The 25003-nt window shown below is 35.6% G+C and overlaps 2 protein-coding genes and 1 long non-coding RNA gene across 6 annotated transcripts; 2 read left to right on the forward strand and 1 right to left on the reverse strand.

Moving 5' to 3' along the window:
* Positions 1 to 407: 407 nt before the first annotated feature.
* paqr3b (progestin and adipoQ receptor family member IIIb) lies at positions 408 to 4961 on the reverse strand. Of its 3 annotated transcripts, XM_065290307.2 has the most exons (7): positions 4807 to 4961; positions 4311 to 4511; positions 4057 to 4219; positions 3588 to 3743; positions 3072 to 3269; positions 2182 to 2272; positions 408 to 1247 (listed from the first exon to the last, which is right to left on the reverse strand). In XM_065290307.2, the coding sequence occupies exons 2-7, from the start codon at positions 4487 to 4489 to the stop codon at positions 1105 to 1107; spliced, it is 930 nt and encodes a 309-aa protein (XP_065146379.1). In that variant the 5' UTR covers positions 4490 to 4511; positions 4807 to 4961; the 3' UTR covers positions 408 to 1104. The 3 variants fall into 3 exon arrangements, with proteins under 3 accessions (XP_065146379.1, XP_065146380.1, XP_065146381.1); XM_065290308.2 differs by lacking the exons at positions 4311 to 4511; positions 4807 to 4961 and adding an exon at positions 3878 to 3910 and having other exon boundaries at positions 4057 to 4165; XM_065290309.2 differs by lacking the exons at positions 4057 to 4219; positions 4311 to 4511; positions 4807 to 4961 and adding an exon at positions 3878 to 4047.
* A 1042-nt stretch (positions 4962 to 6003) lies between these two features.
* On the forward strand, positions 6004 to 16873 carry antxr2b (ANTXR cell adhesion molecule 2b). Its single transcript, XM_065290297.2, has 18 exons — positions 6004 to 6452; positions 6694 to 6765; positions 7147 to 7218; positions 7295 to 7376; positions 8178 to 8282; positions 8370 to 8438; positions 10477 to 10557; positions 10652 to 10712; positions 10801 to 10899; positions 11210 to 11279; positions 11645 to 11723; positions 13094 to 13189; positions 13281 to 13331; positions 13429 to 13524; positions 14269 to 14442; positions 14544 to 14624; positions 16287 to 16346; positions 16420 to 16873. The coding sequence occupies exons 1-17, from the start codon at positions 6307 to 6309 to the stop codon at positions 16323 to 16325; spliced, it is 1473 nt and encodes a 490-aa protein (XP_065146369.1). The 5' UTR covers positions 6004 to 6306; the 3' UTR covers positions 16326 to 16346; positions 16420 to 16873.
* Positions 16874 to 20389: 3516 nt separating this feature from the next.
* Positions 20390 to 23367, forward strand: LOC135779553 (uncharacterized). 2 transcript variants are annotated; one of them, XR_010544821.2, is made up of 4 exons: positions 20390 to 20543; positions 20960 to 21099; positions 21436 to 21533; positions 21635 to 23367. It is a non-coding gene; the product is annotated as an uncharacterized lncRNA (long non-coding RNA). The 2 variants fall into 2 exon arrangements; XR_012337790.1 differs by having other exon boundaries at positions 21025 to 21099.
* The last annotated feature ends 1636 nt before the right edge of the window (positions 23368 to 25003 follow it).

A 25003-nucleotide genomic window follows, 5' to 3' on the forward strand; every position in this document is an offset into this window, starting at 1 on the left:
GAAAATATTAATGCACTTTATTAATGCTACACTAATGCTATTCCATACAGTCAGACAAAATGGTCCCAAGCTCTTACGGTGACAGCACCCTTTAAAAAGGTCCTATGTACTATTTAGGTATAGATAAGTATACATTTAATACCAGTGATCAGTATCTTTAAAAGCAAAATTAGAATAAAAGCATTAAACTTCTATATACAATACCCAGACAAATTATACTAATCAACATTTGAAGTGGATCAAAAACTTTCATCAAAGTTCTCATAAGGCAAGAACGGGTATTGGTTTTAAGACAATTGTTAGGAAAGGTTTTGATCCACTTCAAATGTTGACTAGTGTATATTCATACAAACAGTATTGAATCATTCTAATACTCAGTTGAAAAGAATTAGACGCTGTATACAGAATATAGCAAAAGAAAGCATTTTATTTCAGCATTCTGATTTTCAGACCGTTTATATCATTCCAATATTAAAATCGCACATAAACACTGGAAAATCAAATCGTTTCTGCAGTTTCAATCTGAATAAATTAAATCAGTGCAGGTATAGTGTTATTCTGCCCTGTATTCATATTCAGCACTGCTTGCTCGCTCATTTGAATCTTTCTTGTGACTATACCTTATGACTGTACCTCAAAACATCCTCCTTTTATAAAAAAAAAACACATTAAAAAGATAACAAACAGTATTACATACCAAACAATTCAACAACCACAAAACAAAACAGTGATAGTAAATAACAGACAATCCCAAAAACTGAGGTGATATTGTAACAGCATATAGTTTCACATCCCAAATAATCCCACATTATAAGGGCTCAGTACAAAGCAAAGGACCTAATCGTAACAGATACGGGCACTGTATATCCAGCAAAGAAAACACACATGTTTGAATATGTCTGTTTAAGCAGAGGAAATCAATTTCACAAAACAAACGTGATTTCATTGCACGTAACCCTATACGTTGTTCGTAGGCAAATGAGAGGAAAAATTCAAGTGTGCAACAAGTACAAGCATAATTTAAAATAATGCCCACCAAAAAAAAATGCATTTGTTAAACCTTAAACAGCATGATTTCGTAACCATAGTCATGTGACTTCTATGTTAAGCGCTGCTTGTGTAGTCTGTGCAGGGCTGATTGTGTCTGTAGTTCATGATGTAGATGGCGGTCTGGTGCCACCAGTAGAACATAACCACCACCAACACATGCCAGAGCTGATGACTGGCACCAAGATAGTTCAACTGACCTGTGAAGACAGGAAACAGATGTGTAAATTTTTCAGTGGAAATCAGTGAGTTACAATTGTTTATTTTTGGTCAAGTTTATCATGTAATCTGAAATTTGGCTAGGAACATCTGAAGAGCTTAAATGCAAAACTCGCAAAGTGCATCTGACACGTTTTCTTGTAAATGAGCAATTTTTTAGTATTTCTGAATGGCTTGAGGTCAGGATTAAGCAGATTTGAAGCGAACGTATTAGATGAACGTGTAATACGTGCAGAAAGCATTCAGTTAATATCAATTATAATATAATATCAATTCTCTTTTGACTATTTTGTTATGATTCATAAAGACACAAACAAAATCGTCTTCTTAAAGACGCAGTAATATTGACGGAAATTTGAGCGAAAGAGGGAAAAGTCAGTGGTGATAATGTTACTACGCACCGAGGTTGAAGTGCTGCAAACTAAGTGCTCTTCCGCCATACAATACAGTTCTCATTTTTTTCTGCTTAAAAAAATCGACACCTTTTATTTTGTGCCACCATACTTACTTGTGTAACTACTCATGTAACAGTCTTTAAATAGGGAAAACATGGAAGTGTTTGGTGGTTTCTAAATTCATCCCTGTTTGGATCCTAAAGAATGAATTGGGCTAGGCTAAATGCTAACACATAATTGACGCGCTGTACAAAGATTAAGTCTTTCCTTCTTTCTTTTCCTTTAAATGCCATACCAGCTTCTAAGGTTATATTCATGGTGAGAATAAAGTGTAGTTAAATAAAGTAAAACTAGAAAAGATGTTTAATTTATTAAGAAAGATTAAGTGCATGCATTGAAAAAAGCTAGGTATGTATTCATTTGTCTTAAGTTGTGGTAAGAACATAGTAACATTTTGAAAACCAGTGGTGTTTTCATTTAAAAATACATAAAATGATTACAATATTAAAGTATAAAATACCTGGGAAGTAGCGTTCTGGGATTTTACTGATGTAGAAAAGAAACGCAGAGGCAGCAATCAGATACATAACCATGACTCGAGGTAAAAACACCTGCAAAGATAGAGAAGAGAACATGAACAGATGAGCATTTTCATATCTGTAAACTAAACATCAGGACATCTGTGCTATCATGACCATCACTGATAAACCTTTAATAACCAGATGAAAAAAGTGCACACTATTTAAAAAGTTTAAGGTTTCAATTTTGATTGCAACCTTTTGGCATCCTGTACTGTAATGTAAACAAAATGACACTTGTACCGTTTTCAATTTCACATTCATATAGCCCAGTGGTTCCCAAACTTTTTCAGCGTGTGGCCCCCCTTGTGTACGGTGCATTCCTTTGCGGCCCCCCAAAGAAAATTTGTGACAAAAATTGTTCTAAAACTCAACATTTAAAAAAAAAACATTAAATTATACAAAAAAAGTATTGCTTTTGGTTAGTAGCCTTATTTTTTAAGTTTAATTACACAGAATTCATGATAAATTAATGTATTTCATAAAATGTCATAAAACTGGGGCCCCCCTGGCACCATCTCGCGGCCGCCAGTTTGAAAACCACTGATATAGCCAATCCCATTGGTAATCTATCCCTTAAAGAAGACATTTTTTTTGTATGTTACGTACAAAATTAGTGTGTGTAAATATTACATTTACAAAGTGTACTTAAATAAAGTCACTTCAAATTTACTATTTTCATGCAAAAACATTTTAGGTCATTATGTGTGTTCCCTAGGAATCAAACCCACAACCTTTGTGTTGCTAACACAATGCTTTTCCAATTGAGCCACAGGAACCGTTGCACTCAGTTATATTAAATGCTACATGGTATAACAACTAAAAATCTCACATGTACAATATCTGCATTAAATCCTCCATTTAGCCAGACCCAATGACAGGCGGGGATGATGCCATAACCGGCCACCGAGCAGAACATGGCAGAGCGCAGTTTCTTCCACTTTTGTGTGAGGTAATGTGGATGTATTTGAGCTGCAAACACCGCCAAGATCAAAGCCAGTACCGTCAGCAGATACACCTGCCTCCAAAACTGAGACAAATGATAAGAGGTGTCATTATGACCATAGGCAACATACGAAAAAGATTAGTTACTTGTGATATATGCATGCATTGATTACAGAGTTTCAATTAATAGTTCAACCAAAACTTGTGGGTGAGTAAATAATGACAATAATAATTTTAATTTTTGGGTGAACAACCTAATCTAACACTAAACTCAGTTTGATTATCTCAATAACTATACATAGCTCCCACATAACCCTGCATTTTAAAGTCTAAAGAGTTTGCATTGTTTCTTTGAGATCTATATAACAAAATAACTTAAATACATAATTAAGACAAATCATACACTGTTACAGTAGAAGGCATAGAAGACTCCAGGCACATAACATCCCAAAATTCCCACAGATATTCCAGCATAATCCAGGGCAAGCCAGCGGCGACACGTTTTCTCTGAGCGGTGGCAACAAAACAAGTGGTAGCCCACAGAGCACAACATGCACACCTAAATACAGAGAAATAAAATAGTCAAAAGGTGACACAGACAAAGCACTTTTAATAATATACAAATTTCTCTATAAATGTTCTGTCAATATTTATACAGTGTTTAGGAAGGAAGGTATAATTTTGAATGTATACTCAATGTTTTCAAACTGCAATGTATTCTTACATCTGCAAATAAAATGGATCATATTAGCAGCCACTTGTCCAGTTAAAAGCAGCAGCACATGTGATATAAGTCACTATTGTAAAGCATCTCCTAGCACATAAATGCAAATAAGAAATACCTAATTTAGCCCTATAGTTATCTATATTACCTGAAAGCAAAAGAGTCCTATTGAATAAATGACATAGTCCTCTCGTGACGCCCCTGCAGACGGAAGAACCGTTGCCATGTCATTCACCCCCAACAAAAAGAATAAGAGGAACCCAAGCAGATGACTCCAGATGTTCACAGTCTCATTTGAAAGAATGAATATGCTGCAAGATGCAAAAAAATAAATAAAGAATAGTTAAGCAGTGTTTGATGGCTTCAAAATCAAACTGAAACACTGAAAGAAAACTAGTCCACCTTTTAAGGCACAGCTTTGAAGGCAGGTGTGCTCTGTACCCATCTGTGATGTATGGATTCTCTTTGAGAAACACTGGGATCTGCTCATATGTGTACAGTCGGATCCCTCGTGGCACCAGCACGGGCCAGTACTGATAGCCGCCCAGCTCAATGTAATGAGTGCTCTTGAGAATACTCATCTTGGCATCTCAGGTTAAGTGGCTGCAGAAAAGTACAACAAAAAATGCGGAAAAAACATTGCTGACACCAGGGTTTTGACAAGTGAAACAAACACAAACTTCCTTACAAGAACATTCACAGAAATCTGTAATTAATAAATCAAAATATAACGTTATGTTAAGGTTTAGAAAACATACAGTCGTTTCTGATGTTTATGTTTTGTCTATACTCCTGTAGCTCACTGTTATGATGAGGAGCTAGTGAGACACTTTATGATCAGTTTAAGATTTAAATCCATTAACGTTATCCCTCAATATAAATACAGCAAAGCTCTCACCTCAGCATTAAGATCAACCGTCTGTCCCATTCAGCATTATATGTTCACATTTCAGCTTAAAAACAACACAAGGACGTCATGTTGATGGCTAGTGGTTAGCCGTCGACCTAAAGGCTACGGCAGATGAATGAATGACGTCAAAATCCCGCGACCAAAAAAGCGCGGATCTGTCAAAATGTACTTAATTTAATATGCAACACTGTAATACTTAAAAATCTATTTTATACATGATAAATCATTTATACATATATTAATTCAGATATTTATACATATTCGGGTTGGGTATAGAGAAAACTGATTGGTTAGTTTTTTTTTTTTTTTGCAGCTCCGTCTGTCAGCGCTGTGAAGTGTCTGTTACGTAACACAGTGACAGCACAGGCTAACATTAATTCTGAAATAAAATAAACAACATAATAATAAATAAATAAATAGTACTAAAACACTTTGGATTCGAATGGGAGGAGGAGAGTAAAGTTCATTTAAACAAGGTTTATAATTTATTTATTAATAATTTGGTGAATTTATATGTGTGTTTTCCCGCTTTGTCTACGTATGTCTCTGTGCGTAAATTACACTGAGAATAAATCCTGAAGGCCGCCATTCTTTTGTACATTAGGTTAATACTGCTTTCGTTATTTTTGTCCAGTACAGATTTTGCTACTTTACTTATTATTATTGTTATTATTATTATTACATCATTCTATAAAAAAAGAAAGATAGAAAGATAGTTTGGAGTGCTCCAAAAAGAAAGATAGGAGTGGATTATTCTATTTGAATACCTCCATAAACTCCATCCAGACTTGTTCATAATATAGTTTTGAATGGAGTACTACTTATTACATTATTCAAATAAGGCAAAAGAAAAATAATCTCTATGTATTCCATTCTGACTATAAACACTTTTGTTGTTCTATGCTTTTTTGTGTTTTCTTTGTTTCTATTTCATGTAAAGCTGCTTTGGAACGACAAACAATTTTGAGAAGCGCTATATAAATACAATTGAATTGAAATGTGGTAGATGGTCCAATCAATATTTAGGATATAAATCATTCTGACAAATAGGGTTTAGATAGAAGACTATTATTGTGAATGTAGACAATGCAGTATAAATTTAGATATCCGATTGTTCATTTCCGCATAGAATTATTCCTGGCGTTTGATCCCAAAATCAGAGCGCTAGCACGAGGAGCGCGACTGCCTACTTAGCGCATGCGCAGTGGATCATGAGTTCATGTACAATGTAATGCGTGCCCGCTTCGATTAAAAAAACTTTCACGAAATGAAACGAATCTCAAGAGATGCTTGTTTTGGAAAAGGGAGACAATATAAGCAAATGACTGGAGTTCGAGTGGATGGTTGGATAGATTTGATGTTACATGGTGTTTGTGTTGTCATGCAGGAATAATACAACTGTGCGCTCCTTTCACGCGCGTCATCCGGATTTCTGGTGTAAATTTATTGTGTTCGTATAATAATAAAGACGTGAAGTACAAGACAGGAATGAGAGGAGACAGCAGTCATGCAGATAAAGCGAGATGGGCGGCGGCGGCATGGGTTCTCCAACTTTTCTGCATCTCTTTTTTGCTTTTATTTGGGAAAGGAGAGGATTGCCATGGAGCCTTTGATTTGTATTTTGTATTGGATCGGTGAGTTTTAGTGTGTGCAAATATGTATATATGTTTAATAGGGTGTATGTTGACACACTTTCCCCTTAATCTATTTATAAAATGAATAAAAATTATAACTCCAAGAGCCTATATCACATGATGTAGCCCTGGTATTTTTAGGTACAGTTTTTTCTTAACCATCTTAAAGTATGCTACTCAATAGTCCTTATATGGTACTGTTTATCTTGTAAAACGCTTCAAACATTCATCATTATTGTAGGTCAGGCAGTGTTTCTGACAACTGGATGGAAATTTATGGATTTGTGGAACAATTGACCAATCGCTTTGTAAGGTAAGAAGCTATACTTGCACTTTTTATTATAAACTAACACATGTTAAAGTTATTGGATGGTTTGTAGACTTCACAACCAAATCCTTTCTCGTCCAAACCACTTGTTCCTCTTGAACATGTGTTGAGCTAAATATAAACTTAATTTTAGATGACTATGTTTATCATCAGTCTGTGTGTGTTTGGATTAGTGTGTGGTATGGTGACCTAGTTCATGCAGGTTGCATGATGGCAAAATGTTCAACCTCAAATTATATAATTTACACCAAATCCTGCACAACTGAATAGTTTGTGAAAGTTTATAAACTATTGGAAAACACATAGTTTTTGTTCCCACACAAAGGGTAAATCTGATTTTACTGTGCTTCTTTGTTATTTATTTAGCCCGAAGATGAGAGTATCTTTTATAGTCTTTTCTTCAAATGCAGAGGTAATCCTGCCTCTCACTGGAGACAGGTGGGATTTCATTTTGTTTTTCATTCGTACATGTTTGCTGTACCACAAATATAAATGAGTGACTTTGGTCTTGTAGGGAAACTATAGATTATGGTCTTCAAAGTTTGAGCAAGATCAGACCTGCTGGTGAGACTTACATGCACACGGGGATTATAAAGGTAAATTCAATGCCCACAATATGAACTACAAAAACAGGTTGGGCTAGGGCCATGAAGACAATTGTGTGTAGTGATAGACCGATATATTGCAGTGGTCGATAATTGGGCAATATTTGGAATTTTTTATTAATGGAATCAACCAAAAATTCGTTCTATTCCTTAAATTTGTTGTATATAATAAAAAGACACTCAGATGTAAAGCAAAAGTCTGACAAACCGTAAAATGACCAATCATTATTCACTTTTAACATGATGTTCAGTCATTTTTTTAAGTACTTAAAAGGGGTGTATTATATATTTATATATAAATATTATGCATAACAGTTTTTATTTAATTTAACCAATTTTCTGTTTGTCTCTCAATAACTGTAATTACATCTGTGTTATATCAGCCCCATTGCATTTTCAATATTGCCACCGGCCATAAAAAAAAAAAACATTGGTCGACCATGTGTGCCTTTGCCAACATTTTAGGGTGTGTGCAGAACATGGTTCACAGGAATGAGTCTGAGTCTGGCACTAAATAATTGTATAGCCTACAATTCACATTTTGGGATGAATGACATAGCTGGCTATGAGCCATTATCAGTGCCTTACTTCAGTGATGCTCATGTGTCTGAGCAAATGAACCTCAGCCATGTTCTAACATTTAATGGAAAGCCTTCCAAGAAGAGTGTGAAGCTGGTATTGCTACTAAGCCATGACCAGCTCCCCATTTATGACAATAGTTTTGAAATTAAATGCAAAAAATATGTATATTTTTCATTTTGTTATAATAAATGAACTTGAACACTGTTTTAGGCATCGGAACAAATGACCTCTCAGAAAACAAGATCATCCAGCATCATTATTGCACTGACTGATGGGAAGCTGGAGGTGTATCCTCATGAACTTGCTGTAACAGAGGTAACAATGCTTACTGTATGACTTAATGCATTAACTTTCATCAAGTTAAGTAGATATGTGTTAACTTAATTCCATTTGATCAATCAGGCTGATAAGGCCAGACAGTATGGTGCTCGTGTGTACTGTGTTGGTGTGAAGGATTTTGACGCAAACCAGGTAAGACTTTGTTTACAGCAACATGAAACCTTGTTTATACTTTCTTTTTGTTAAAGGCACAATATGTTAGAAAAAAAATAAAAAGACCAGTTGCACATTGTTATATATTTTGTTTACTTATGCATTTTTAATAGTGTTAGGGCTAGTGAACCAAAAGCAGTATGTTCTCATCACTTTCGCGATACTTTGCTGCAATACACTGATTGATCTGCACAATGCCACATGCGGAAGTAGTGGTTGTAGCCACTCTGTTGGCTAACGTTACAACATAACGGGTATAAAACTTTATTTAGCTGAAGACAAGCTTTTTGGGCCAGTAAGCAACCATCCAACAATCACCCATTAACATCCCAGCAACCACACAGTAATATACAACACAATACGCAGAAGATCTCAAGAAGCGAATAGCAATGACATTTCTTAAAGGGATAGTTTATTCCAAAATGAAAACACTGTCATTATTTACTCACTCACTCAGTTTAAATATACAGTCATGCTCAAAATTATTCATACCCTTTGTAAATATAACCAAAGAAGGCTGTGAAAATAAATCTGCATCGTTAATACAAAAAAAAAAATGCTTTTTAGCAGCAAACACTCAACATTAGTTTGATGCACACAGGGGTAAAAAGTACCCCATGTGTACAATGAAATATACTGCTGTATCTTTAATGTTGTGGGCCTATTTTAACAAAACTTAGATTTTTTTTAGATTTTTTTAAATTAAAGATCAAAAGTATTAATGATGCAGATTTATTTTCACAGCCTTCTTTGGTCATTTTCAAAGCTTGAAGGGGTTTTCTGGTTACTATAGAAGTGGATGGTGGTCACAACAGTTTTTAAAAAAAATTCTGTGTTGGGTTCTGAGAACCAAAGACAGACACTGGAGGTTCAAACAACTTGAAGGTGAGTAAATAATGACAAAAGGGTGTCTCATCTGCTTCCTAGCTTCAGACGTCATGAATAAGTATATCGTGTACGCAGATTCGGGCACTGGTAAGGACCCTTGCTCACTTCACATTGGGACACAGTTATTTTCCTGTGATGTGACTGCTTAGCATGTTGTGATAGTTCACAGCTGTTATTAATCAACAGCCGGCAAAATCAACATCTCTATTTGTTGGTTATAATATTACATTTAAATATTAAGTAGATGGTGGTCCCTTCCTGTCTAGCAATGTGTGTTTATAATATTAAAATAAACAAAAAATGTCCTTTTCAAAGTTATGTTGCGTTTCATGAAGTTTATTGAGTTGGCTTGTAGATTTCGTTTAGAAAGCTTCAGAAAAAGTCACGTGATTTCCTGTAAGGGAACATAGAGACCACCGATGCTCACTGTTTTTTGCGTAGCATTGCGGGAATTTTTAGTGTACTGGATGGATTTTGCAATTGAGACGGCCCTTAAAATGGCAGACTCCCTGATCAGTGCCCTGACTACTGAACAAAGCCAATTCTTAATTTTTGGGTGAACTATCGCTTCAAGAATATCTCTTGTTTCTGTAGTAGTATTTCGTTTCTAGCATTCTCTTTTGGTTGAATGTATTTCAGTTGAGCTGGTGTTGACATTATTATCGCTGGCATGGGAATATCGTTTTCATGATGATGTTTCTGTGCATTAGTAACAGAGAAACAGAGTGTCCTTTATGTAGACACTGGTGGATGTGCTTTTCTGAAAAGGATGCTGGAGTAATTGGATTTGCAGAGTGCACATCCTGCTAATTTTCCATTAGCATGAGATCAATTCTGCCCCGGGAAATGTTAGTGAGGTTGCTTTAAATGTGAATGGCTATAAAGAAAAGAAAAGTGTTTTGAAACATGATATCGGATCCAGGCTTACCATTAGCTTTTGCTAGCTGGTACACCATCAGCAATAAATCAGCTACTAATTTAAGGTGGAATATTTTTGATCACCTAATGTGGCAAAACTGCATCTTTGTCAAACAGTGGACATAACATAATGTTTTATAAGTCATTTCTATAATTTGCTATGTATATCAATAAAACATTCTCTGTAAATGTAACACATGTGCATGGTCAGCTTATAGATATTGCAGACAGCAAAGATCAAGTGTTTCCTGTCGTGGACGGATTCCAGGCCCTCAAAACCATTGTTAATTCGGTGAGGCTAAGCATATAAACAAAATGGACATTTGTAGCATGCAGAATGCTTGTGATTTCTGTGCCTTCTAACTGAACTGTATTTATGTTTACAGATTTTAAAGAAATCCTGCATAGAGATTTTTAACCTTGAGCCCTCCACCATTTGTGTGAATGGTAAAACATGATTGACATCCATTTTAGATTGATGTTATTCTTTTGAAACCGTGATTATGTCTAACTTTGTGTAAACATTGCATTTTAGAGTCATTCAACATTGTTTTGAGAGGAAGGGGCTTCACACAGGGCCGAACCTCAGAGGGTGTGGTCTGCACAATATCTGTCAATCAACAGGAGCCCTATAGTAAGACATCTAATCCATCGCATATAAATCCACAGCTGCAGCACACACGAGACTATAATAAATCAGACATATAATTAACCGTACCACTTAGGAAGTCAGTAAGCAGTGTGGTATCCCACAATGTTATTTTTTGTTAGCAAATGGGATCTTAGAAATCACATGGATTTAAACGTGGAATAGAGCAGTCAGTATATATTTCAAAACAACATAAAGTTTAGTTTTTGAACTTTTCTTTAAATGAGTCCTCTGTGCTTTTGTCTGTATTTGGCCTTTTATAACAGAGTCTTACACCGCTCTCTCTTCCTTCTAGATGAGAAGCCGAGTATAGTGAGAGATAATCATGTGCTGTGTCCAGCTCCAGTATTGACCGAGGTCGGCCAGTAAGTGGCATTCATCCAGCTTGTGTCTGAGAACAGTGGGTCTCCATTCAAAGAGCTACAGCTGTTATAAGCCGGCATGCAAAGAGAATGAGAGTCCACCATCTTTTTTCCCGGGGGTTTCTATTTGGGTTTCTGTTTATAGCTTAGCTATTAGTCAACTGATAAAGCGGAGGCACAGTGCAGGGCAGTGTCACTAAAACAAAGCCCAGTTTTGTTTCTCACAGTGTAGCGTTTTTAAAAGACATACCAAATAACCTGCTAACATTTCTTGGTTTACTTTTTCTTTGTTGCCAGGCTTTTGAACAATCAGATGAAAGAGACTTTATTTATCTTGCTTTAGAAGGAATTTTTTTCTTCCTCAACAGCTCCATCGATGTGCTCATTAGCCTGAATAATGGCCAGTCTTTCATTTCAAGTCCAATCACAATATATGCCACAACATGTGTAAGTAAACAATAATATATGATGATTATATAAAATTGCTTAATCAGAATAAGAAAGTTTTTTTGGAGGCCAAGTGCATGCAAACACCCCAAAATGTCTTCTAGTTTACAAAAATTCGGAGCAATCACATATATTTTGTTAATATGATACATTACAGGACCTACTAGACTAGACTAGAATTTGCCATACCATATATTCTGTTCTATATACTAGTAGTAATATTTAATAGTTTTACTTAATCTTTCTTGTAATTCTGCATTTTGAAGCAGTGAAACATTGTAAAAAAAGGTCAAATAAATGTGACTTTCTAGTAAGTCAATCTAGTAAACGCTAATCTCATTGGCTTAATGTTTTTCATTTACAGTTGTTTGCAGAGAGTGTCATTTATGGAGGACAAAAAATTATAAATGTAGAAATGCATAAAAGAAAGTAAATATAAATAAATGTAGAAACACAGAAATAAATGTATGTAGTATAAAACAAGTGGTACAAAAATAATACAATTTAAAGTTGATATTTTTGATTAAATAATATATTTATTTATTTATATTAGGGCTGTCAAAAGATTTATCGCACACAAAATAATAGTTAGTTTTTTGCATAATAAATGTGTGTGCACTGTGTGTAATTATTTTGTTTATATAAATACACACACATTCATGTATGTATTTAAGAAACATTTACATATACATTTATTTATTTACATTTTGTAAATTTTTTTATATATAACATAACATACATACAGTAAATAAAATTTTTCTTAAATTTCTTGAATGTGTGTGTGTTTATATATATATATATATATATATATATATATATTATAATTTCACACAATACACACGCAAATGTTTGTTTTTATTTTATTTTGTATGCAATTAATCACAATTAATCTTGTGACAGTCCTAATTTATATCTACATTTATTTATTTATGCATTTACAAATTACTTATTTATTTATGCATTTATGTTTTTTTAATTTTTTTTTTTACAATTGTTTATTTATTTAATCATTTATTTACATAAGTCATTTTTCATCCTCCATAGACATGGGTTGCCTGAATGGCATGTAAAGTTAGTTGTGCCATATAGTTGTGACAATAACAAGGTGATGATTTTATTTAAAGGAAAATTCTGTTTTTTTTATATATAAAAAATGTAATAACTTCCACTGAAGCAGCCTTTTTTTTCTGCTGCCATATAACAAAGGCTGAATGTGTGGGTCAAATTAAAATTAACCACAGAACCGTAGACCGTAGAGTTTTGGGCACTTTTAGCATGGTAATGTTTGCAGCATAACCTTAATGATTATCAACATGTTTGCAATATAACAAATTGAATAATTATGATTAATAATTTTGTACTTTTCACAGTCTAATGGAATGGTGGTGGTTATAGTTATTCTGGTTCTGCTGGTGCTGGTGGGTCTAATTGTGCTCTGGTGGTTGTGGCCTCTATGTTGTACTGTGGTAAGTATAACACATGTTGGGTTGAAAGTATATTAATAATAAATTAATATTCAGAAGAATATTATGAATTTCTGTTTTTCTCTTCTAATAGGTGATCAGGGATCCGCCTCCATCTCGCCCTCCGCCTCCACGACCAATACCTGTAGGTATTTTGGATGACATCTTGGTCAGATATGAATAAAATAAGCCTTATTAGAGCGTAAAGAGTTGATGAAACAATTGGTGTTTTTGTTTTAAAGGAACCTGAGGTAGATCCTCTGCGAAAGAAAAAATGGCCGACAGTAGATGCGTCTTATTATGGTGGCAGAGGCCCTGGAGGTATTACACGCATGGAGGTACATCAGTGAATATTAAGAGAGAGTTAACCCTGCTAACACATTTAACTGTAATAAAAAAACTGTATTAAATTAAAGTAAAGTAAAGTAACAGTGTTGACACTGTAGTCCTTTTCACACAGACATTATGGAAAATACACGGAAAATGCATCTGGGATTGTTTGATTGTTGGTTCATTTACACTGCCAATGATTTTCTAGAATATGTGTGTGAATTCAAACAGATGCCGTGATTATCCGTTATTTCTCTCTCCAGAAACCATGCGTGTGCATTTTTGTTTATGATAAGATTATAAAGGCGCTCTACTAGTATGCTAGTGAATGATCTCCGCTTCAGAGTGGATATTTAAGGAGCTCCCTGATCTCTGCTTCATTAAAGTTTGCAGACATTCCTCATTGGGAATGTTAATGTGCATCTCTTGTTGCGATGACGTGCATGAATTTTTGTTATGAGCACGTGACACACTATTCTTTAATGCTGCTGAATGATCTCAGCTTTAGCGTGGATAGTGACGGATAGAGCTGCTTCAGTCCAGTTTGCAGACATTTCTCGTTGTGGATGTTAATCTGCATGTTAATCCCTTGTTTAACCAGAAGCCAAATCATAGCTTCTGGTTGCGATGACACACGCGCCCTCACTACTGTACATATCCTCCTACACATACTGTACATGACTGTCAACACTGTTATTCTACCTTGGAAACAGTTATTGTATGCAATATACTTAGACTTGTGATCTCCACAGGTTCGGTGGGGTGAAAAGGGCTCTACAGAAGAAGGAGCGAGGTTGCCGAAACCCAAAAATGCTGTGGTGAAAATGCCAGAAGAGGAGTTTGAAGAGCCTGTATTAAGGCCTCCACCCATACCACCTCCAATATATCCAACCCCAGCTCCGGACAAGTGGTACACTCCTATTAAAGTATGTTTATTTAGCACATCAGCTGTATTCTGTTAGATGACTTTGAGATGCTATAATGTGCTAAGTCATGTTTTAAAAATGTTGTGTTTTTGGATATTTAGGGCCGGTTTGATGCTGTATTAGCATTGCTGCGTAGACAATATCACAGAGTTGCTGTAATGAGACCTACAGCTAATGACAAGGTAAGGCTGTCATCATAGAGACATTTTGTGTGCACACTTGCTTATTTGGGACTATTTGGGGTCTTTCAAGGCAGCATTTCATCTGCAAAAGAAACTCATGAAAGATCATACTGTACCTGATTGAAATGCTTTACATAAGCAGTAATAACCCTTAACACTGAAGTGCATAAGAGACTCGACTTGTTTGACTTGAGTACATTACTCCTGTACATGAGTTCAAACCCAGGAAACAATCAATCATTATCCCAGCAAACACGTTTTTTTGTGGGGCCCACATGGGTTACACATGGGCTACAGTGGTACAGACTGGGCATGGGATCAAAATGTGCATCTTATCTGCAGCTCACTTGGGTGACCAGTTAGCACCAGCATGGGTTTGTTAGCTGGGATATTATTCAATGAATGATAGCACTATCACGCTTAGTTTAAATTTAACTGGAATGTTTTTCTAGAGGACAATGTTATTATTGTTGAAGTGTTGGACTGTGGACCGTAGTTAGATATCTGCTTAAATGTCCTCCATTGTAAAATATATTCATTTTGATTGTAGAGAGATTTCTTAATCACTTATTTTTTCTCTTTTATTCCTTTTCTCTGCCTTTTTCTTCAGAACATAGTTTGTTTTTGCTACAGAGTCGAATAATATTAAAATTATGTTGCTTTTCAAGATAAGGTGTGATGTTATATTTCTAATCAGTCAGACTGCTTTTGACTTCTTTGAGACAGAAACTAGGACATGATTTAAGAGTGTCCTCTTTTGGCTTAGACTAAGCAACCACTTAGAAATCACCCAAAAAAATTAAGGCAACAAGGTGCTGTTGATCCACCCACAGCACCCTGGTCTTGAGATGGATTATACTTATAAAATTGTATAAAATAAACCTTGTTGAGATTGATCATTTTTAATATTCAGACTTAAGATCCTTGTATATTGAAGTCCAAAATTATAGTCATGGCTTAATGGTTAGAGAGTCAAGCTGATAACCCAAAAGTTGCTGGTTCGAGTCTCACATGCGGCAGGTTGCGACTGAGGTACCCCTGATCAGGCACCTTATACCCAATTTGCTTGTACGGTGGCTCTGAAGTGTCCAAACACCTCTAAAAATACTTTCTACGGATGTGAAAAATGCAGAAAATGTAACCCTATTCAAAACAATTTACGATGTGTAAACATGATTGACACCTTGTCAGGCTGTATTTATTTTTTAACATGCAAAATTCGTAGAGATTTTTAGAATCTGTGTGCAAACTCCATAAGTGATATATGCCTGATATTTATTGATGGCACCTGTTTGAGTGCCATGCTATACTCATGGCACCAGATCTGTCCAATCTTGGTTTATTATGCATTAGTCATTTTAATGACTCTTTCAGTTCAATTTAATTGCTCCAAATTATCATATATAGCAGTGTGGGAAAACATTGTCAAAACAACCTTTTTTTAATCATATGAGGTGCATGCAAAAATCCAGTGTAGATCAGTATAGTATTATCTAATATGGACTAAATGAATGGTGGAAAACAAGCCATTTACCATTTTAAAAATGAGGCTCAAGTCAGTAAGCCTAGCCACAAATTGGGATGTGCACTCTGTTTTATTTAACATTGTTGTAAAGACCAATGGTGGACATGAATGTGACATCCTGTTTTTCTGTGTTTTAGGGGCGCTGCATCAAATTCACCCGCGTTCAACATAATTGATTTATTAATCCAGTTTGTACTGTAAGTTCAGATCATTTTAGTACATTTGTACATAAAGGATTTTATGTATAGTAACAAATGGCTGTGTTGTCAGTTTTAGGCAATTTCAGAGAAGATGGATTAAGAAGTCCACAAAAGTATTTGTCACTGATGTGTGCAAGGATACAACATTCAAAGCTGCAGGTTTTGTGTCAACATGAGATATTTTTTATAATAAGGTTTTACAGTTTTAAATGTATTTGTAAACCGGTCCTGCTGATTTTATTCTGCATGCTGTTGAATGAGAAATAAATCAATACTGTGCCTTTTTATGATTAAAATAGGAATGTGATATTAAGTGCAGTACAGTCAATGCCAGACAGTTTATTTAATTAGGAGAGATGATCATTATTTTTCCAGTAAATTAGTTAAAATTTCTATTTAATTGTTCTTATTTATGATAAGTGGGTTATCTATGGTTTACCAATGTAACAATTTGTTTGTTAATGGCATAAAATGTCATAAAAGTGCTGAAATGCATTAAAATATTGAATTCAAACAGAGCTTTTAATTTGAATTGCATCTGCTGGTAACCTGGCACAGAGAAACCTACAAGAATCTGCAACAAAAAAGCAGTTAAATAACACCCTGAACACCACAGACCTTCACGATTTTACACTACAGCTGGAGAAAATCAAACTTCATATGTGAAAAGAAAGCATCAAGATGATGTTCTCTTAAATCAGTGAAAGTAATGAGGAACCTTCATCTTTGCACACCCATCAAACAGAAAAGGTATCAGTGAAAAGGTTTTGTGTTTATGGAATGAATAGGCATTCCAATTCTTCCTGAGGGCAAGAATTCTCTGTGCAGCCCAAAATAATTCCATGGCAACTACACAGCAGATCCAGTAAGCCAGGATTTGAACTGGAGTACAATAGTGACTGAGCCCTCATTCTCCGCTAGAGGGTCGTTTGCTGTGACAGGCAGAGGCGTCATGCCCATTCAAACTGAGGGGCCATGTGCCCCCTTGTTTTTTTTTTAAGCCAAATGGATTTTGCATGCAACCTTAAAATCAAACTAAGGTCCATTAATCTGTTGTTTGACTTTTAGTCTGTTTAATATGCACAATATTATCAATTCTATGCTGCATCCTTGTCACTTTTCGGAGGTTTTGATAGTGTTTTGACCTGGCGGCAGGCGCGGCAGACAGCGCAGTCGCAGACGTAATTAGCGTCTGAGCGCGCTCACGGGCTCTTTGCTGTTGTTGCTGCTGCATAAATTTTAATCTGAGGAATTAAAACGTGTAAGAAACGCTAGAACATTTCCAAACCCCAATACGGTAATGTGCAGTTAACCTCCTCTGTGTAGAAAATGCATGTGACAGTCTCGACGTTATATTAGTAGATTTCTAGATTCATTTTGGTACAACGCCAAAGTTCGCCAGAGTTCACGGGGGCGCAGAAATAACACATGTTCACATATGAGGTAAAATTTGATGCAATAATGCATTCCTCTAATAATTTTATTAACAGATTTTTTTAAATCATTATTGAACATTAAAATCAATCATGTGGCTATAGCTTATGTCATTTTCGTTGTTTATATACTATGGATTTAAAATTACATTAATTTTATAGGATAATGCAGTTGTTGTGCAAAATGCATTAATGACACAATTAAACAAGTAATTTATTAAAACTTAAATAAATAAAACATGCCGTTTCAGATGTAAATATGATACCAATATGTGACATTTTTCCGATTAAATAGTATTTGATATGAAAGTTAGTCAACACTTTTATTTTGGAGGTTTTTGCATGAAATCAGGGGTGTTCAGATTGTTAGAATGTAAGTGCCATGGAAAAGACTGAAAGCTCTATAATATTTCGTTTGATGTCTGTGTATGCACACATTTCTGTGAGATATGCACACTGTGCCCCCTTAAAAAAGTTGGTGCATGACGCCCCTGGTGACAGGTGATATAATTTTATTACAAGCATGAGGTAAAGTGCCTTCACGCAACCTCCTCGATTTACTAATGTCCAGACTTTCCAACAACCCCATCCCCATGCCAATGAAACAACTGGAAAGTGAATTTTTTGCATCACTTAAAACAAAATCCCCATCCCTAGCTTAGGTACACTGAAAGCTCTCCAAGAGTGTTTATTTGTCTTAAATATGTAGTCCTGCTCAAATTTAGCCATGTGCAGAGAGATAATATCTACAGAAGTGTCACCTGACAGCATCCAGTGGGCAGAGACTTTCACCTGTGGCAGATGACACAAAGACGCACTTCCTCAATAAACACTCCTTTGATCACTGAATAATAATAATGCGAATATGAAAAGCTGATGACATATAATTTAAAGGATGGGGCTACTGGAATAAATAATGGGGCTCCTCACCCAGAGCGAGGACATACACTGTAACCTGTTTAGTGATGGGAAAAGTTTAGTTAATTGCATTTTTTCTTTGTTAATGCATTTCAGGCTTAAAAACTCAAGTTAGTCTACACCAGCACACGTTAACATTCACTGAAGATTTGGTAAGAAATAATGAATGTCATACCTGTAATGAATATCATACCTCTTATTTTCCAGCTGTATGTTTTGATATGTACCCTTCTGCACAGCCTGTTGCTCCTTAAGTTTTAAATTGTGATGGCTAGAAGACAGGGTCAGAGCATCTCCGAAACTACAACTCTTGTGACGTGTTCCCGGTCTGCAGTGGTCAGTACCTATCAAAAGTGGTCCAAGTCAGTGAACCGGCGACAGGGTAATGGGAGGCCGGTGTGGTCTGATCCAATAGACGAGCTACCGTAGCTGAAATTGGTGAAAAAGTGAATGCTGGTTCTCATAGAAAGGTCTAGTGGAGTCCATGCCTCGACGGGTCAGGGTGTTTTGGTGGCAAAAGGGGGACCTACACAATATTAGCCATAATGTTATGACTGATCTGTGTGAATATGCTTTAGGCATTTCCTGGATCTGTGTATGTGTAAAAAGAACTTGATGTGATGAAGTGATGTTGTTGATATAGTTCTTGGTATTATTATTATTATTATTAATAGTAAATTAACTTGCTCGTGCTGATGTTGCAGCTGTTTTGCAATGGTTTTATTTTTCAAAATCAGTTAACATTTTAACTTCTGGTTCCATATAATGTGAAAATCAATGCCTACAGTGGTTAACACAAACGCTCCAGTAATTTTTCAAGTTGCTACATGGGACTACAGATGTAGTTGTTAGGTACTTTTAAATGTCATCATACACAAAAAGTAGGCTATGATTTTACACTGTGATTCCACTATATTTACGCATGACAATTGCATATCCTTAGGAGGTTATTATGTAGATAAAACCCTTTACATTTTGAATTGAAACTCCATCCCTCGTTGAAACTCACTCCCTGGACTCAACTTGCTGAACTTCTGTATATTCATGTTATTTGTACATTTCATCTACATCAGTCTCAATGTCTATTTTGCAATTCTGTAAGATTTAGCTTAACATTTTGCAGTTTCAATGGTCTTAAGTTGACATGAATTACATTACATCATAACCTGTTTGTAGACCCTGTGAAACTGCTTTCTATAAATACCTTTAAATGCACGCCAACTTTTGCAGCATGACCACACTTTGAACACTGAAACGTCTTATGACGTGGTTTCATCTTTGCTGCTGAAACAAAAGAACAAAACAGCAACCTTAACAAACCAAACTGAAGCACTGGCACTAACCTACAGCACTGGCACATTGTTATATTGTTTAACTTTAAGAGATCAGAGATGTGTGAAGTTATTTATAAGGATGTGATCAGACCTGAAACTCTGAACATGGACAGAGGAGAGAGAGAGGAGATGATGGTAAACATCTATGAAGATTTAGATTCAGTAAGAAATGATGAACTAGTGTTAAACACAGAGAAGAGGAGTACAGAGAGACAGCGACCGCTTCAACATACAGGTACTCACATTCATTTATCAGTTGATTTATTGAAGTAAGATAGAAAAGACAAATGTAATCTGATGTGTGTGATTTTCAGGAAGAGTCTCAGTGAAGAACAGAAGACACAGATCAGTTCAAGTGTGTTTGTGTTTACTGTCTGTTCTTCTGTTCACTGCTGTAATAGTCATCTGTGTCTATTTCAACAATGAGAGAAAACAACTACTAACACACAACTATAACTTGACTAAAGAACGAGACCAGCTCAAAAACAAACTCAACGATGCCTTAACAGGTAACATTTATTTATTTTCACTTAAACACTTCAAAATATTATTGATGATTATGAAACCTTGAATTAGTCAACAATACCCAAATACTATAAGGTGACTCAAGGAAAAGCGCCAAAAAATGCAACTTACAAACAAAACTGCTGCAGCATAAAAAAATGTATGTGATTAAGAACAAAAGTTAAAAAAAGGCTATTTATTATTTACATTACATTTATACATTATATTTATACATTATACATTATACAAAAGTAAATAAAAAAGCTATTTATTATTCACATTACATTTATACATTATATACAATAATTGATCAGCATAAAGGACAAATTATTTTAACACTTGTATGTTTACAGCATAAAATAAAGCATTTATGTGTAGGTTGGATAAATCAAACTAACAAACAAACTGATTAAATTAACAGATTTCCCTTTCAGTACATGGATTCAATACAACTTGAGTTTTTATTACATTTCATCTGATTATAAGAGCTGGAGTGACAGCAGACGAGACTGTGAACAGAAAGGAGCAGATCTGCTTATAATAAACAACAAAGAGGAAGATGTAAGTGAAAGAAAATAATTAGATGTCTATACTACACTTTTTAAAATGTTGCTAAATATCATTAAAAGTGATACATTGGCTCATAATAATAGGGGATTCACTTTATATAGCTCCTGTCTTTCAAATGGTGCTGTGTAGATTCATAAGTGGTGTTTTAGTCGTGCTATATCACTTATGGTTCACTCAAGCCACTGAACCATTTTAGGGCTATTGAACACCATTTTTAGAGTGCAGTGTGTTTACTTGTTTGTGTCTGTTTCTCTGAACTGGTCAGCAGAATGTGGTTTGTTGACATTTGTTATTGTCATTTATAGTTTAATTGTGTTATTGTTTCAGGTGTTTTTGCGTAATCGTACTGGTTATAGCATTTGGATTGGTCTGAAAAAAGAACTGGAAGAGTGGAAATGGGTTGATGGGACCACACTGACATCTGGGTAAGAGATCATTAAATTTAAGCAATCAAAGTTTTAGTTTAGACTTAGTTTCACATATTAACACATCATTCATTTTATTTAAAATCTCATTGCTGTTTCAGCTACTGGATAGATGGATATCCCCAAAATCCTGATTGTGCAATCATGACTGCATCTGGGTGGATTAATGATCTCTGTAATGAAGGAAAATATGGATGGATATGTGAAAGGAAAAATTGCTTAAATCTCTCATGATATGATGATGTTTATTTAAATAAACCATGTAGGCATGTTTGTTCAATATGGTAATAAATACATTCTCTAAGGGGCAGTTTCCCAGACAGGACGTAAGCATTTTTTTTAACTAAAATGCATGTCAAACTTAACTGAAAACAAATTGTACTGACGTATCTTAAAGTATATCACGGACATTGTTTTGACTACTTAAATGTCCTAATATAAGGCCTAATCTAAATCTTTTCCAGACAGGGTTTGGATTAATCCAGGACTATGATATTTAAGTAGTTTTTACAAACATACATCAGAAAAAGACTTTACTGTGGCCGGTTGCATAAACATAGCCGTGACATTAAGACTGCATCTTAAGAATGATTCTGACTAACTAGCAATTAGTTAGGGCTAATCAGTCTTATTATTTGGATTTAAATTAGACCAATCTACCTTTCTATGTAACATACTTAAAACGGTTATGATCAGTCTTGAAGAAAAAAATTCATGACTAACTTTAAAGACTAGTCTTAAAGTTTTATGCGGCCACTGGTGTGCATTTTGAGACAAAACAATGTCAATGATATATGCTAAGATATTTCAGTTCATAAAAATTAAAGCCGCTACACATGCATTTTAGTCTGGGACTAGGATAAACCTGGTCCGGGAAACTGCCCTATGAGTTTATATTTTAAGTTTTGACCATAAATGTCACATCCATAACAGTGGATCTGACCATTTAAGGCCAGAGTATTTTAAATGTGTTTATAATTTTTAGCTTAACACCACACAACAGTATAATGATTTGTAACATAATGTTGTTAGTGTCATAGCTATTAAGTTGGGCAAAAATAGCTCTTGCATTTCCTAGTGTATGTGGTGAAGTTGCAAACTCTGAGCTCATTGTGTTTTTTTTTTTTTTTTATAAAATGACAATGAAAAGTGGATAAACACAGAAAACATTAAACTACTTTTAGATTCATGCTGAGTATATATATATATATATCTGTTTTTGCCAAATAGGTTTGTGTTACTTTGAATAAATGTTGTTATAATTAACGCTTGTATCACATGATCTCTATAGCAGCTTTGTGATCAGCCTCTGCATATTTAAGATGATTATAAACTTAATTAATGAATATTAATCATATGATGTTACATTCACACCGTGGTTCTTGCTAAGGGTAGATAAATAAACATGTTTTCTGAATATAAACAGTGAGGAAAATAAGTATTTGAACACCCTGCTATTTTGCAAGTTCTCCCACTTAGAAATCATGGAGGGGTCTGAAATTGTCATCGTAGTTGCATGTCCACTGTGAGAGACATAATCTAAAAAAATCCAGAAATCACAATGTATGCTTTTTTTAACTATTTATTTGTATGATGCAGCTGAAAATAAGTATTTAAACACCTGAGCAAATAAATGTTAATATTTGGTACAGTAGTCTTTGTTTGCAATTACAGAGATCAAACGTTTCCTGTATTTGTTTACCAGGTTTGCACACACTTTAGGAGGAATTTTGGCCCACTCCTCCACACAGATCTTCTCTAGATCAGTCAGGTTGCTGGCCTGTCGCTGAGAAACACGGAGTTTGAGCTTCCTTTCAAAGATTCCCTATTGGGTTTAGGTCTGGAGACTGGCTAGGCCACGCCAGAACCTTGATATGCTTCGTAAAGAGCCACTCCTTGGTTATTCAGGCCATTTTCATGTTGGTAGACCCAGCCTCGACCCATCTTCAATGCTCTAACTGAGGGAAGGAGGTTGTTCCCCAAAATCTCACAATACATGGGTCATCCTCTCCTTAGTGCAGTCGCCCTGTCCCATGTGCAAAAAACACCCCCAAAGCATAATGCTACCACCCCCATGCTTCACAGTAGGGATGGTATTCTTGGGATGGTACTCAACATTCTTTTTTCTCCAAACACGTTTAGTGGAATTATGACCAAAAAGTTCTAATTTTGGTCTCATCTGACCACATGACTTTCTCCCATTACTCCTCTGGATCATCCAATTGGTCATTGGCAAAGTTAAGACGGGCCTGGACATGTGCTGGTTTAAGCAGGGGAACCTTCCGTGCCATGCATGATTTCAAACCATGACGTCTTAGTGTATTACCAACAATAATCTTGGAAATGGTGGACCAGCTCCTCCGTGTAGCTCTGGCAGTGGCGGAGCCAGAGGGCTATTTGGGGTGGCAATTGCCACCCCAGACGAAGTCCTTGCCACCCCGCTGAAAACATTACTTTGTTTGATTTTTACGAACATTTCTCAAATCTCCCAGCGGACGTGAATGCATCCTACGCAGCACACACAAGCGTGGTGTTGCTGCTATCTTTTCATTACGCTTGTTCGACTTCATGCGGCGCCGCAAGATGCCGGATGATGTCACAGTTTCGCGAGAGCGATTTAAAAGCAAACTCCTCCGTATGATTTCGCGAATCACTCTCGCGGTACTTTGACGTAAAGCAGCTGTCTATTCTCGCGGCGCCGCATGACGTCGAACAAGCCTATTGGTTAAGCTGACACGCAGCTTCTTTGTACTCCAACTCGCCAACACGCACATGATCGATGAAGAGTGTTTTGCTGGTATGTACGGCTTTTATTGGTATTAAATTAAACGAAGTACTGTTTTAACGGGAAGTAAGGAAGACATTGCACTGTAGTGCTTAGCATTAATACTTCAATGAGCAGTCTTGTGAAACTGACTAATACTGTCACGCCTGCGTGAAGATGCTTAAAACAATAAAAAACTTGTCGTTAGCAAATGTTCAGCAACAATCGGGTAGGCTTATTCATATTGTCACGTGTAATGCAGCATTGAACTTAATAAAACGACCGTGGATATAGAACAGGGTTGTAAACAGCGCGCTTTTCGGCGCCTCACGCTTTTTAAACGTCAGTTTGGGTGACTTGGGTCTGAGAGGGTTGGATTATAATTTCACAAAGTCATCTGAAGCCATTCCATAGCTTAATGTGAGGGACAGAAGTCTATTTACATAAGTACATTAAAGTTAACGGAAACTAGTTCCCTCCTCCCTTAACATAACATGTCTAGATGTCTGTAAGCAATTTTCCTTGTGTTGTCAAATAGGCTAGACCTCAATATACTAAGATTTTGTCGTAGTGTATTATTTTAATATTTGTATTAGTAGTAACAGTGTACTTATGGTAAATAATAACAAGCAAATTGTTCAAAATTTTGGTTTCTTCATGAGGTGTGTAAGGGACGATATTACCAACTTCTTTCTAAAGAAGCAAA

The sequence above is a fragment of the Paramisgurnus dabryanus genome, chromosome 10 (genome assembly GCF_030506205.2).
Source record: "Paramisgurnus dabryanus chromosome 10, PD_genome_1.1, whole genome shotgun sequence".
Lineage (NCBI taxonomy): Eukaryota > Metazoa > Chordata > Actinopteri > Cypriniformes > Cobitidae > Paramisgurnus > Paramisgurnus dabryanus.